This window comes from Bombina bombina, chromosome 1 (assembly GCF_027579735.1).
Source record: "Bombina bombina isolate aBomBom1 chromosome 1, aBomBom1.pri, whole genome shotgun sequence".
Taxonomy (NCBI): Eukaryota; Metazoa; Chordata; class Amphibia; order Anura; family Bombinatoridae; genus Bombina; species Bombina bombina.
The window spans coordinates 1,541,156,686-1,541,173,064 of record NC_069499.1 but is presented as its reverse complement, the minus strand read 5'-3'; the positions used below and the strand labels follow the sequence as shown (position 1 = coordinate 1,541,173,064).

General features: G+C 38.1%; 1 protein-coding gene across 1 annotated transcript in view; it reads left to right on the top strand.

Moving 5' to 3' along the window:
* Nucleotides 1–16,379, top strand: part of CACNA1G (calcium voltage-gated channel subunit alpha1 G) — a 686,261-nt gene that overhangs the window by 320,481 nt on the left and 349,401 nt on the right. Inside the window, exons 5-6 of the mRNA XM_053708713.1 lie at nt 5,054–5,213; nt 9,085–9,376. Of these exons, the coding sequence (XP_053564688.1) occupies nt 5,054–5,213; nt 9,085–9,376 (452 nt within the window). The remainder of the gene's footprint in view (nt 1–5,053; nt 5,214–9,084; nt 9,377–16,379) is intronic.

Genomic DNA, 16,379 nt, shown 5'->3' with positions numbered 1-16,379 from the left:
GTTAGGTTAGGGGGCTTAGTAATTTAATTAGTTATTTGCGTTGTGTGGGTTTGGCAGTTTAGGGGTAATAATTTTATTAGGGTTATTGCGTTGTGTGGGTTTGGCGGATAAGGGGTTAATAGGTTAATTAAATGTTTTGCGTTGGTGGGGGTGGCGGTTTAGGGGTTAATAGTTTTAATAGGTTATTTGTGATATGGGTGAATGGCGGATTAGGGGTTAATAGTTTATTAAGGTATATTGCATTGTGGGGTGATGGCGATATAGAGGTTAATAGGTTAATTAGATGTTTTGCGATGTGGGGGTTGGCGGTTTAGGGGTTAATATAGTTTATTAGTTATTGCGGTGGGGGAAGACGGTTGACAGGTAGATAGATATTGCGCATGCATTAGGTGTTAGTTACTATTTTCAGGGGGTTTTGGTGCTCACATACTCAGCGCAGTTCTTGCTGCGCCTGCCTATGTGTGTCAAGGTGAAAATGGAGTAAAATGTCTAAATTTTTGCCGCGTAAGTCCTTGCGCTGAATATGTGATACTGATTTGCGATGCGTTCTATGTTAGTTTATGGGAGTAAAAATTGCGGGCGACGGGTGAAATATATGTGATACCAAAACCGCGGAAAAACTGGGGTCGCCGCATATGTGTATAATGTCCCGTTAATGTATTCCAGGCTTTATCCCCACAGTTCTAATAAGTCAGAATTACTTTGCAAAGTTTTTTTGGGGGGGATTTATACCTCCCACCCTGGTCAGTGCATGTTGTTTTTTTTGTTACGTTTGATTACATAGTAAATTTGTGTTTTCCAAACTGCATTCATACAACTCAGAAGCAAAAGAGAACTGAACTGAATGTTGATGGTGACAGCATAATGTCAATGTTTTTACACTTAACCAATAATAACAGTTCTTGACGTCTGCAAATAAAGGGACATTAACGTAAAATGTAAAGGGCCAGTAAACATTATTTTTGTAATGACATTATTATGCAGTGTGTGCAGAAGTAATACGCTTTATAAGAGTCTCATCTTCCTAAACCCTTTACAGTTTTTTTTGTTTTTTTTTAATGAGCGTCACGGGGTTGCTGTTTAATCAAGACCCTCTAAATTGCACCATTCACCTTAAAGGAAAAGTCTACTCCAAAATTGTTATTGTTTAAAAAGATAGATAATCCCTTCAATACCCATTCCCCAGTTTGGCATAACCAACACAGTTATATTAATACACTTTTTACCTCTGTGATAACCATATATCTAAGCCTCTTCTGACAACCCCCTGATCACATAACATTTTATTTTTATTATCTATTGACTTGCATTTCAGCCAATTAGTGCCATGTCATGCACAACTCCACGAGAGAGCACAATGTTATCTATATGGCTCACATGAACTAGGAGTCTCTTGTTGTGAAAAGCAAATAAAAAAGCATGTGATAAGAGGCTGTCTAAAGTGGCTTACAAACAGGCAGAAATTTAGAGGATTAAATGTTATAAAGTATATAAACAATGTTGGTTGTGCAAAGGTGGTGAATAGGTAGGAAAGGTGTTATCTTTTTAAACAATGATATTTTTTGGGTAGACTATCCCTTTAAAGGGATATGAAACCCATTTTTTTAATTTCATTATTCAGATAGAGCATGTAATTTTAAGCAACTTTCTATTTTACCCATATTATCATTTTTTCTTTGTTCTCTTGGTATCTTTTTTTGGAAAAAGCAGAAATGTAAGTTCAGGAGCCAGTCCGTTTTTCTTTAAGCACCTGGACAGCGCTTGCTGATTGGTGGCTAGATGTAACCACCAATCAGCAAGCACAACCTAGATGCTGGACGAAAAATGGGCTGGCTTCTAATCTTACATTACAACTTTTTCAAATAAAGATACAAAGAGAATTAAGAAAAATTGATAATAGGATTCAATTAGAAAGTTGCTTAAAATTGTATGCTCTATCTGAATCACGAAAGAAAACATGTGAGTTTCATATCCCTTTAATATAGTAAAGCTGTGGGATGAAAATCACCTCCGATTAATTCGACCAGGGTAATTGATAAACCTTCTTGCGCAAGAAAATGGTGGTGGTATTGCACATGTAAACACTCGTGCAATGCTAACACGGGGAAAAAATGCGCCCCACAATTTACAATCTGGGGAAGACAGGTTCACTACATGTGAACCTTATTAAAAAACAAAAACAAAAATAACACCACAACACATTATTTAAAAAAAAAAAAGACTAAAAAAAGTGGCAGCATACTTTTGACTTTAAAAGAGGACGCAAAATTACTCAAGATGGCTGCTGGACGCAGAGAGGAGGGAAAACCAGACACATTTTCTCTCAGAACTGTCATTTATTAAGACAGACTGCATTATACTCCACACATAATTTTGGGCTGTACTTAATCTTTCTGTATGAATTAGATGTATTTATGTAAGCCAGTCCCCATGAGCTGGTTATACACATTTCTTTTGTCACTGACAAAGATCCCATGTGTAGCTGGGACAGGAACAGATGCTTCATCTGTACTGGCGTTGGCAGCCTTGGATCTTTATCCTAGTTGTCTGCCACTCAAGGGGATAAAAGTATTTGCCAAGGTCACACAGATTTTACCCAGACTCCTTTGCTTCAGTGTCATTACCATTGCATTAAGTCTAATGCAGTATTCTTCACGTATTTATGTATACATTATTATGCTAAAATTATCAGTACCGCAGGGAACTTTTTAAAAATATTGGCAGGATTTCGGCCTTAAGGTGTAACAGCTGCGTTGTTTGTTCATTTACCTGCGATTGTGTTTTTGTTGTTGTTTTTTTTTCTTTTGTGTTAGTTTATTTTTTATTTTTAACTGCACAAAACTACAGATGACTTTTGGAAAGGTTTACTTGCGTTGTGCTATTCTGCCTGTCAAAGAATAACCTACATAATCTTGATTAATGAGCTGATTCAATTTTTTTTTATAATATCTAGTGCACTAGGGGGATAAAGCAGAGATCTAGATTGATATGTTGGAACAAGAGGTCATGTTTTGAAGATAAAGATGGAAGGACTCAAGGGAACCTGTGTACATTTGTTTAAAATGAGAGATAGACTTAAAGGGACACTGTACTTTAAAATTGTTTCCCCCTCAACATGTTTCATTTAGCTTTTTGTACCAGCTGCAAGTCAAAATTGAACTTTTATGATTCAGATAGGGCATTTCATTTTAAACAAATTTACTTTCATCATCCAATTTGCTTTGTTCTCTTGGTATTCTTTGTTAAAAGCTAAATCTAGGTAGGCTCATAAACTGATTTCTAAGCAGTTGAAGGCCGCCTCTTGTCTCAGTGCACTTTGACAGTTTTTCACAGTTAGACAGTGCTAGTTCATGTGTGTCATATAGCTAACATTGTGCTCACTCCCATGGAGTTATTTATGAGTCAGCACTGATTGGCTAAAGTGCAAGTCTGTCAAAAGAACTGAGGTAATTGGGCAGTCTGCAGTGGCTTAAATACAAGGGAATCACAGAGGTAAAAAATATATTAATATAACAGTGTTTGTTATTTGGTTACATTTTTTAAGCAGAGTGTCCCTTTAATTTTATTTTTGCATTTGAAATAGCTGTTTTAGGTAATTGAAACAGCAGCCCATTGTTTTTGAGAACATGTCCATTTGAATGGGCGGAGCTTGTATATCTATCAACACACAAATGCCTCCTTATCTTATCTCTCTCTATACACAAAGGCTAATACTTAGGGCCTTATAACAAAAAACTTTATTTTTTTCAGCATTATGTTGTCATGTATGTGTTTTGTCTTCACAAATAGCTAGATAAATAGCTCTCAAGCTATAATTTGCTTTTATGAAATTGTTTGAGGTATTTTGCAGTACTGAGAAGACTTAGGTAATCACTCCAGAGCTGAGAACCTTAGCTCATCAGCCCCCTAAAGAGATCAAATGAAAATCAGGAATTTAGTACAACCGGGGGTTTGATTTATGCTTCATGTTTACATAGCTTTTCTATAGAGCATACTGCAGTATTCATACTTTCAGTATAGGTGGCGGTTTCAACAAGTAAAAACAGCTATTTGAATTGGCAAATTAAAGGTAAAGGAGGTAATTGTTAACAATTTAATAGACCCCAGCTGGAAAAAATAAGGCGAGCAGGCACCCTGTTTAAAATGCTGGTGCATGGTGCAAAGTAAAAACTCTCACTAAAAAGAGTGATAGCTTTAATGTAATACGTTTGTACTGCAAACAGGCTTTTACTTAAAGCTGCAATTAACTAACGTGCAATTTGCTTTCGTTTCATCTTCCTTTTTTACATAAAGATGCTCAGGGGATATTTTCTAGTCAGCTTTTTACAGATACACTGCATCAAGTGATTCTAAATGATGCAGTATTATGTCCCTTTAATTATCCTTTTAATAAAATAGGCATTTACTAATAGTATATTAGCGGAAATATACACTAAAGGCCATTTTCCCAAATGATTTTGAGTTTGTCATCGTCATTGCAAACAATGTAGGTTTGCACATTCATTAAAGGGACAGTCTAGTCAAAATTAAACATTCATGATTCAGATAGGGCATACAATTTTAAACAACTTTCCAATTTACTTTTATCATCAAATTTGCTTTGCTCTCTTAGTATTCTTAGTTGAAAATTAAAACCTAGCTAGGCTCATATGCTAATTTCTAAGCCTTTGAAGGCCGCCTCTTATAGCAGTTCATTTAGTCAGTTTTTCACAGCTTGAGGACGTTAGTTCATGTGTGCCATATAGATAACATTATGCTTATGCCCGTGGATTCACCTAGGAGTCAGCACTGATTGGCTAAAATACAAGTCTTAGAGGCTTAGATACAAGGTAATCTCAGAGGTAAAAAGTATATTATTATAACTGAGTTGGTTATAGAAAACTGGGGAATGGGTAATAAAGAGATTATCTATCTTTTTAAACAATACAAATTCTGGAGTAGACTGTCCCTTAAATATAAACAATGTGGGGATTTTTATGTGAAAAGATGATATAAACAAATAGCCACCATACTCCATGCATCTGATCACATAAAGTGTCTTCTATGTCCTTAGGTATGCGCATCTTAGTGACGCTGCTCCTCGACACTTTGCCAATGCTGGGAAATGTCCTTCTTCTCTGCTTTTTTGTCTTCTTTATCTTTGGAATTGTCGGTGTCCAGCTTTGGTCGGGACTACTGAGAAATCGCTGCTTCCTTCCCCAAAACTTCAGCCTGTGAGTTAACTCATTTTATTAAATTGGAAACCTCTCTCTAAAATGAAAAAGTATAACAAAGCGTTTGCTTCGTGTTTTATCGTGTTTGTTGGCTGTAGTGTTTTTTGCTCTTTGTCTTTCTCTTTGTCCCATTCTTACCTAGGATTGTTACCTCTCTAATTTTCAAGGTATCGCAGATGTGTAACTGGTAATCACAAAACAAACTACAGAAGCAATGAGTAAATAATATCAGCGTGCCTCTACTTATAGCTTTTTAAAGTATACCCTTATGCATGTTTAACATTTTACAGTGATAATTAAAGGGATACGAAACCCACTTTTTTTCATGATTCCGATAGAGCATACAATTTTAATTAACTTTTTAATTTACTCCTATTATAATTTTTCTTCGTTCTCTTGCTATCTTTATTTGAAAAGCAGGAATGTAAGCTTAGGAGCTGTCTCATTTATGGTTCAGCAGTTGGGTAGCGCTTGCTGATTGGTAGCTAAATGTATGAACTTTGTTATATTATTGGTTTAGTGATACAATTGAACACATGGAACCTTATCATCTAATTTGTTTAGAAATCCTGATTATCCCTTTGCTCACTGCTAACTGTAGCGTTGTCTTGTGGAAAGCATATTATTTACTACATGGTGACTGGATAGCTTATACTACATAAGTTGCATTATTAAGAGACACATTAGGTGAATAGTATTTAATTTGATGATCACCTACTAGTAGGGAAATATATTGTATAAAGGCTAGAGCTGTTCTCCACTTTTGGTATAAGGTTACCTATTACCCTAATATAATGGAGATAAAGTTCTAATAGAAGATCTATCTCTTTATGCTTTAATAGTAATATCTATTGTGCTGCTAGCGGCCGGAACAGCATGACCTCACCAATGAATATATTTAGTAGATCTGCTCTGATTGTATTTGGCTATAGATGATCCAAGGTGATTTAGGAAGTAGTGAACTTGATTACTTACATTACTGAAACCACATATTGGTCATTTAGCTCTATTTTACTTTCTCACTTTGACTAGTGCCTAATGCCTTAGTCTATCTATAGTATAGTATAATGCAGTATGGGTTCTTGTTATTTTCTCTTGACATCTTTAAGTTACATACTGCACTATTTTGATGTACACTTTATGCTAAGATTATACACCTGTCCCTATCTATGTCAAAGCTAGCTAGGGGTCCAAAAGTGGCTTCTTGTCTAGTTTACTATAATATTATAAAAACATGAGGTTTTTAATGAGACCCATAAGTGGTCTCTTATATTTCAAGGTACCTTCTGTTACTATAATTATACTCATTGTATCTGATGTCCAAAAGTGGCCTCCTGAGTACTTTATAAAGGTCCACTTTTGTTGCCAACGGTTTAGACATTAATGGCTGTGTTTGTTGAGTTATTTTTAGGGGACAGCAAATTTACACTTTTATACAGGCTGTACACTCACTACTTTACATTGTAGCAAAGTGTAATTTCTTCAGTGTTGTCACATGAAAAGTTATAATAAAATATTTACACAAATGTGAGGGGTGTACTCACTTTTGTGAGATACTGTATATATTACCCAAGTTGAATACAAAGTTTATTGCATTGGCAAATATAATACATATTAGGAATTTAGTTTATTATGCATTATTGATAAAGGGACATAAACCTAATTTTTTCACATTTCAGATAGTTTAGAATTTACTTTGTTCTCATTGTATCTTTTGTTGAATAGAATACCTAGGTAGGTAACATGCACTTGTCTGGAGAACATTATGGTGGCAGTTTTGCAAGAATGGTTTTGAGCTCTAGATAGCAGTATTGTTTGCAGGGCCATCTTTAATATTGACTGGACCCTGGGCAAAAATTTTCTTGTGCCCCCTACCCCATGCAACTTCGCTCTCCACTCCAACATCCCAAAAAACAACTAAATCAATTTATTTTATAATTGTTTTCAAAAAATTTAGCCCAGCAGTGGATCATCCACTGCTGGGCTAATCATTTAAAAAAATTATATAAATTGCAATATGGGAAACTGGACCTAAGCAGTATTAATAAGTAAATAAATATATAAATTCCTCCACTGTGGATTCATTTAATATTCTTTTGAATGCGATTCTGGTGTGAGGTTAGCTGGTTAAAGAGATTTAGGGCAGCCAAGAGAAGCAAAGCAAGTTAAAGATTGAGGAGGAAGCATGGAGGTGCAGACAAATATAAGTTTACTGACTGAAACAGCAGAACTGCTATGGGAAGCTGTAAAATCTGAGACAGAGAGAAAACAAAAACTATAAAAATAAACCTTACATTAATGTGTGAAGTATCAGCATGACACTATACATCAGCCACAGCAGCACATGTCACTTCTTTGCTAGGAACAAGTTCCCTCTCACCCTGCACTAGACAATGCTGCATGGGGAGGGGCGTGTGTGCACTCAGTTATTCTTCCCACTGACACCTTTCTACAAAGCACTGTTCCCCTAACAAACTTCAGTTAGTTGATCTTAGGGCCACAGCAGAAAGAGCAGGGCTAAGGGGACCAGCAGACTGGATGCTGTCTGCCCAAGGCTGCTTGGATACAGTGTGAGATGAGTCACACAGCCTCAAGACTGAAGAGAGCAGTGTATGCAGCTGCACAGATGCTCAAATCCTCATGTGCCTGCCGCTCCAGCTTTCTGCTGCATGCGCCTACAGTCAGCCCTACCCAGAAACAATCCCCACCACCAGAGCAGTTACACAATCCCCACCGCCAGAGAAGTTACCTGGTAACAGTGGTAACTCTTTCTCTTGCGCTCTATCTCTCTCTTTCTCTTTCTCTCTCTTGCGCTCTCTTACTCTCTCACTCATTCTCTCTCTCTTTTCTCTCTCTTTCTCTTTCTTTCACTCTCTTTCTTTCTCTCTCTTTCTCTCTCTCTCTTTCTCTCTCTCTTTCTTTCTTTCTCTCTTTCTTTCTTTCGTTCTCTTTCTCTTTTTCTCTCTCTCTTGCTCTCTCTTTTTTTTCTCTCTTTCTCTCTCTCTTTTTCTTGCTCTCTAATACTCTCTCTCTCTTTCTCTATTTTTCTCTATCGCTCTTTCTTTCTCTCTGTCTCTCTTTCTCTCTCTCTTTTTTCTCTCTCATTCTCTCTCTCTCTCTCTTTATCTCTCTCTTTCTCTCTCTCTCTGTCTTTTTCTCTCTCTTTTTCTCTCTCATTCTCTCTCTTTATCTCTCTCTCTCTCTTTCTCTCTCTCTCTCTCTTTCTCTCTCTCTCTTTCTTTCTCTCTTTCTTTCTCTCTCTCGCTCTTTCTCTCTTTTTCTCTCTCTCTTTTTCTTTCTCTCTCTCTCTCTCTCTCTCTCTCTCTCTCTCTCTCTCTCTCTCTCTCCTCTTTCTCTCTCTGTCTTTTTCTCTCTCTGTCTTTTTCTCTCTCTGTCTTTCTCTCTCTCTTTCTCTCTTTCTCTCTCTCTCTCTCTCTCTCTCTCTCTTTCTCTCTCTCTTTTTCTCTCTCTCTTTCTCTCTCTCTTTGTGCAATAAAAAAATATCAAGAAAAATCCCATGAGTACTGCACACAAGTGTCACAAATTATGTTGTTGACCCTTTAAATAACTTATTTTCATGTAAACACAACAACATTGTCTTTTATCGTGAAAAAAGGCAACTCCCATGTATTCTTTCTCTTTAACTTTCTCCAGTGGTTACAAAAGCATTTTCTATATCCCGCTGTTCTCTCTCCAAGATAAACTAGGGTCATTAAAGTGTCAATATAACAGAAGAATAATATTTGCCTTTTCTTTGATTTATGTGAATTATTTTTCCGTTACTAAAATATTTAAACAGCTTTATATGATTCTCTTTAATTTCACTTTGTAATGTGAATACTTCTATTTGTTTATCTTTTTTGGTACTTAGGCCTCCTTCCTTAGAACTGGAACAATATTATCAGACGGAGAACGAAGATGAGAATCCTTTCATCTGTTCCCAGGCCAGAGAAAATGGTATGCGGTACTGCCGGAGTGTGCCGGCTCGGAGAGAAGATGGACTTGAATGCACGTTGGATAGTTACTTTTATAATAGCACTAGCAATACTTCCTGTGTTAACTGGAACCAGTATTATACAAACTGCTCTGCAGGGGAACATAACCCATTTAAAGGTGCCATCAATTTCGATAACATTGGTTACGCTTGGATCGCAATATTTCAGGTGAGTTTTTTCTGCAGATATTTGAAGTTTACTTCGATAACAGATACATTGGCTTCTTTAAAAATATATATTTTCAATGGAATTATTTTCTAATCGCAATAAATATTTTATTATTTATTTTTTTGCACTGCAACATAAGCCATTTGATTATGTAGATAGGGGTAATCAGATGTGTTGTTAAGGGAGGGTACTTTACCACCCAACATTTGTCTTCTTCACCATGGAACCCAGAGACAATGGAGTTGAGATGGTTCTGGGATATACCATGAGATCTGGGACCTGGCTAAGCTTTAATGGTGGTGATTGAATTACCCCATTTTACTTTGTAAACCAGGCAATAGCATCCCCAGAAATTTATTATGGGGGTGAGGAAACTTCCAAGAGGCAAACTGGGGATTTGTGGGCTGAGCCTCTACGGGAGGTGATACTGGGTGTGTCACAAGGTAGGTCATGGGCGCGATTGGGGCATGCCATGGGTGGAGTGTTGTGTGTTGTGGGAGGGGATGTGTCTACTAAAGGTGGGACCTGCTAGAGCTGCAGCAGTACCTTGGCAGAGTGGTGCTGGGAAGCCACTGTTGGGTGCAGGCTGCAGCCATAATGCTGGGGAGGCTAATTCTACTGAAATCAGGGCATATTCATGGTAGGAAAAATGGCAGGGCATATAGTGAGAGAGCGCATGGTGATTGCAAGCTATGGGTTATTGGGACTCAAGCGCTAAGTGTGCTCCAGTAGAGATTCAAACACCTTGAGGATTTACTGTTATACAATCAGAGTTAAACTCCTCAATAAAGCTACTAGATGTTGTTTTTGGGTGGACTAGAATACTGAATGGTATAGTAGGGCTCATACAAAGCCCTGTAATTGGTTAACCCTATAAAAAAATGTGATCTACTTTTTTATGGGAACTCTGCTGGACTGGATTATAAAACAATAATTGAACAATGTTTAATATTTAAACTCAGATTTTAAAAGTTTAAAAAGATGCCGTTCTTGAGTTACCATTTCACAATCCGGGAAGAAAAGTCATATTAAAGCCAATCAAACCTTTCTGTCTTAACCTTGTTAATAGATAGAGATGTGCGTTTGGATTCTGACAAATGTTATAAAACACAATTTTTCCATATTTACTGCATTCACCCAAAAAGAAATGTGTTCCTTTAACAAAAAACAAACAAACAAAAAAGCAATAAACAAATGCATGCAACAATTATTTTTAGCAATCTTAGCAAAGTCATTGTCTGTTAATTGTTTCCCGACTCCTCCAATAAGCATGTGAGATGCACTTTTGTTCTTGTCCAGTCCTGACCTCATTAAAAACAAACAAAAATAAATGTGTTTGCTGCTGCTGGCTTGTAACAGTTGCACTAGTTAACACATAAGGGGATATTTATCAAAGCATCAACTATGTTGCATTCGTCGGCGTCAATACACTCGCCAAATATCGCCAAACGTGGCCGCGGATCTGAATGCGATCTCCTTATTTATCAAAAAAGCCGTCAAAAACACGTGCGTCAAGTACGGTGCGAAGAGCATCGGACTGGTGTTAACTAACAGTCATCGATGCCGCGGCTATTCGGGTTTTCCCCAACTTTATTTATACCATTTCTCTTTAGCATATTATTGTATATAGTGTAAATGTATTCTTTTTCTGAGCAGGATTAATTGCAAATATAGCAAGTAGCGACATATTTGGTGGAGAGTGAATTATTTTTTTTTTTTAAGATTGGACATACATATTTTAGTATGTATATACACACACATATATATATATATATATATATATATATATATATATATATATATATATATGTGTGTGTGTGTTATGTCAGAAATCTTTTGCAAACATATTTACATGTCCCTAAGTTCCTTTTTTTGTTCTAAACAATGTTGTTTGTCATATCTCTATGTTTATTTATACCACTATATGTATATATTGTAAATGCAAATATAGCATGTAATCAGAGTATCATATGCATTTATTTTCAATCTATGGATATCTTAAAGGGATAGGAAAATAAAAATTTAAGTTGCGCTAGTGGGAGCTAGCTGCTAATTGGTGCTTGCACACATTTGTCTCTTGTGATTGGCTAAATAAATGTGTTCAGCTAGCTGCCAGTAGTGTAATGCTGTTCCTTCAGCAAAGAATAACAAGAGAATGAAGCAAATTTGATAATAGAAGAAAATTGGAAAGTTGTTTAAAATTGCATGTTCTATCCAAATCATGAAAGAATATTTTGGGGTTTCCTGTCCCTTTAAGAGCTGGGCCCGATTTCTCGCTGCACCTGTCTAACCCCTCCTGATTGCAATCTATTTTTAAAAAACACCCCTTCACAGGTGTTATAAAATAGGCTGGCATATAAGATGACATTTTTACTGAAAAAGAAATTCAAGAGAAGGAAGAAATACACTGAAAATAGCATGACAGTAAAGCGGTGATTTTAATTTCAGCTGTATCTGAATCATGACAGTTTAAAGTTAGGTGGGCTTTCCCTTTGAGCTGTCAGCTTAATATTCTATTGAATCAAACATCAATTCGAATTTTAAAATCCTTGTCTAAAATATTACACTGTGTGTCCTAATGTCAGCATCAATGTTTATCTTTAATACTAATTTCACATATAGATACTTTCAAAGTATAATACACAATGTAACAAATAGCTCTTACAAGTTCTGAGTGATCAATGACAGAAGTATCAAGCAATTTGGTTCGTTAGTGATAGTTTATAATGTGTATTTGAATCAAATTGGCTGATGTCATAAATCATGTGATTATGCATATTCCAATCAAAAACTGGTGGAAAAATTCACTTGTGTGTGGGTTATTTAGGAGTTTGCATCAAAATTGGTGAGAAAAGTGTTGCGCCAAATATGGCGTGAAGTGGAGAGTGGGACTTGTATGACATGGCTTAAACATGGTGCACATAGATTTTTCAAAAAAATAAAAAGGAAGTTAGCTATATATTGTACCAAATATGTAGAAATAATATTGTCCCCTTGATTTGTAATGAGAGACAAAGTTGTAGCATAATCAGTAGTAATGCATTTTTCATTTTTATCCCTGTATCTACTAGTGCACCAAACGTGTAGCAATAATATTGTTTGATTTAGAAAGGGTATACAATTTTAATAAAGTTTCTAATTTACTTTTATTATGTAATATACTTCATTCTCTTGGAGCATCGAACATAAGCTTTCTGTGTTTTCCGACTCCCATTGAGTTCTATGGCATCCGCGACCTTAAGGGTGGTGGATTGAAACCCAGGTACGCTGAGTCAGAAAAGACGTGAGCGTAACTGTAGACATTTTGCTAACTTCGTGAGAGCTTCAAATAGTGTTGAATAGGAGGGCGAATGAACACGAATCCGCTCAAATTCCACAGGTTTTCACCTCGCATCGATGTGCGTTGGATTGAGATTGCGGGATCGTATGTTACGTCACAAATTTCAAGATTTGCCGTTCTTGACGCTTTGATAACTACGGCGTATCAATCATGCGACAATTACGATGTGGAATTCCAGCGTATTTTCAGTTGACGCTTTGATAAATAGGCCTCTTATTTTTAGCTGCTGTTCAGCCCTGAAGATGTTCCTCATAGGAAACAGTGGATGAATTAATTTTTGTACACAAGCAAATTTCAAATGACTCCTTTGCAAACATAGGATCAATGAAAGATTTTCTTTTGTGACCATCAATTTATCTAAAACATTTTTTTGTCTGTACAAATGTGTATTAATAGACAAAAAATTATTAATTATAGAACAGCAAACAGTATTTGCATTAAAAGTACTGTAAAGTAACTATTATTTTTATTTTATTGTGCACTGACAGAGGCTCATGAGGCACTTACTTTTTCAAAAGCTAATTTTCATCCAGATTTTGACCCCCAAAACCACCACCATTACTCCTTGATAGCCTTCCTGTCAGCCACAGCAATTTGTTTTTAACTGAGGAAATTACTCAATCACAGCCACATCGCTGGTGCTATGCATTTACATACCTCTCAACTGTCCCTCAAATGGAGGGATTGTCACAGAGTGGGAGGTATGTCCCGCTGTCCTACCTACAGCCTCTTGTTTTTTAAGGGATTCACGAGTCCCCCCAGACACAGCTATGATCTCCCGGAAACGTGACAGACCTCCTGGCAGGCATGCTCTTTGGGCAGGGCGAGAGGGGCGCCTGCCCAGGGCCCTGCGCATTGGGTGGCCCCACAATGTCAGGGGTGAGGTTATGAGAAGGTGAAATGTACATCCTGTATATAGTTTATAAATAAGTGTTTATGGCATCAGGAGGTGTTATATGTATAGTGCTATTCTTTATATAGGTAACACTGAATAATTGGACAGGGTGGGCCAAACAGGGTACAGGGTATACAGGGGTTAATGAATAAGGGTGCTGGGCTGAGGGGTTCCAAAAATTTGTATTGCCCAGGGCCCCTTAAATGCTATGGGTGGCCCTCCCGTCACTTCCAAAGACCACCCATATCCGGCAGATGTTGGGAGGTATGTGTGTGTAACCCTTCTATTCTGCCAACAAATTAATCAAGCGCAGGAACTTGCTACTTTAAAGTGAAGGGTGCCAGCGATGTGGCTTTCAAGAACAAACAACCCTTTGATGTGGTTTTATGTAACAGTAGCTTTTGAATAGATGAGTGTCCTGTAATCCCTTTTTTATTACGCATATAGTACACAGTGATGTAAACATAATACTTACATTTACTGTCCCTTTAACAATCAGAGATCATATGTGGGGAATTACACATATTTTGTGAATACAAAAAAAGGGGAAGAAATGGTTAATATGTAGTTCTGGATTGATATTTTTATTTATTTAGAAAAATAATTTGAATTCAACAGAAAAAAAATCCATATTATTCCATTGCTTTATTTCCAGAATTCCACCTGAGCGTCGAGGTTGCAGGTCGCCTTGACCCGCTAGCTCTTTGAATGCAAGTGGCAAACACAAAAGAATGTTCATATCTGTAGAGATTGACAAAAAGGTTTTCTCAGCATGTTTAGAATTTCAGTTTCAGATTTGCCCTTGGTGGATTTTGTGTCCTTAAAAAAATAAGAAGAAATAAATATATATCCTGTGTAATAAAAGGCCAAGTGTGTTTGTCCGAAGCTGTCATGCACAGTAGAGACTGCGCGCGAGGACAAACACACCTGACCTTAATCCAACTGACCTCACCTGGCATCTGGTGGGGAGTGGGCATGGGCGGGTGTGACACGGGCAGGGAAGGGTGTGTCCGGTCGTGATGCGGGTGCGGCCAGATGCCGTGGCCGACTGGCTGTGAGAGACAGAGAGCTCTAAAGAGGGGGTATAGAGAGAGCAGAAGAGGGGGGGGGGGATAAAGAGAGGGAGAGAGAGAGCAAAAGAGAGGGGGGAGAGAGCAAAAGAGGGGCATAGAGAGAGCAAAAGAGAGAGAGCAAAAGAGAGGGGGAGAGAGCAAAAGAGAGAGGGAAGAGAGCATAAGAGGGGGAGAGAGAGAGCAAAAGAGAGGGGGAGGAGAGAGCAAAAGTGAGGGTGGAGAGAGAGAGAGCAAAAGAGAGGGGGAGGAGAGAGCAAAAGTGAGGGTGGAGAGAGCAAAATAGAGGGGGGAGAGAGCGCAAAAGAGAGGGGGAGAGAAAGCAAAAGAAAGGGGAGAGAGTAAAAGAGAGAGGGGAGAGAGAGCGCGCAAAAGAGAGGGGGAGAGACAAAAAGAGAGGGGGAGAGACAGCAAAAGAGAGGGGGGAGAGAGTTAAAGAGAGGGAGAGATACAGCAACAGAGAGAGGGGAGAGAGAGCAAAAGAGAGGGGGGGAGAGAGAGCAAAAGAAAGGGGAGAGAGTAAAAGAGAGAGGGGAGAGATAGAGCAAAAGAGAGGGGGAGATAGAGAGCGCAAAAGAGAGTGGGGGAGAGCGCAAAAGAGAGGGGGAGAGAGAGGGAGAGAGACAGCAAAAGAGAGGGAGAGAGAGCAAAAGAGAGAGGGGAGAGAGAGAGAGCAAAAGAGAGGGGAGAGAGAGAGAGCAAAAGAGAGGGGAGAGAGCAAAAGAGAGGAGAGAGAGTAAAAGAGAGCGGAGACAGAGAGAAAAAAAGAGAGAGAGGGAGCAAAAGAGAGAGAGAGCAAAAGAGAGGGGGGAGAGAGAGAGCAAAAGAAGGGTAGAGAGAGCAAAAAGAGAGGGGAGAGAGAGAGCAAAATAAAGGGGAGAGAGTAAAAGAGAGAGGGGAGAGAGAGCCTTTTATCTTGGGACGTTCCATGTGATTTGAGCACCCAGCTGCTGATTTTGTTATGTGGTTGTGCATATCTGTTTTCGGAATGGAACGTCACCTCTACCCATTAGCAACTCACTGGCTGTGCAGTCATTAGTTCATCCGTGGAGCCTATGATAGTTAAAGCTGGATAAAAGTTTTCACTGCAAACGCTTATTTCTGGGTTTAGTGGGCTGGTCAAACATAAGGGCCCCATGTTTGTACTAAATTTGCAAACCTTTCTGCCCGGCTTTTCATCTGTATGTCCGCTGCCTGTATGTATCATTTGCGTGAGAATTTTTTTTTTTAACTGAGGAAATTACTCAATCACAGCCACATCGCTGGTGCTATGCATTTACATACCTCTCAACTGTCCCTCAAATGGAGGGATTGTCACAGAGTGGGAGCAAAAGAGAGGGGGGAGAGAGAGAGCAAAAGAGAGGGGGGAGAGAGAGAGAGCAAAAGAAGGGTAGAGAGAGCAAAAGAGAGGGGGGAGAGAGAGCAAAAAAGGCCTGTCAATCAGCATGTTTGGGGTGATTTCTATATGCCGAGAGTGACAACTGCTTCTTACATTGCAGGAAGTAGGCTCGCATGTGCAGTCCTGCCGCGCAAGGGCTCAAAAGCAGCTTTCTCTGCTTAAAGGGATACTAAGTCCAAACTTTTTCTTTAATAATTTAGATAGAGCATGCAATTTTAAGCAACTTTTTAATTTACTCCTTTTATCAATTTTTCTTCGTACTCTTACTATTTAAAAAAAAAAAAAAAAAAAGCAGAAAT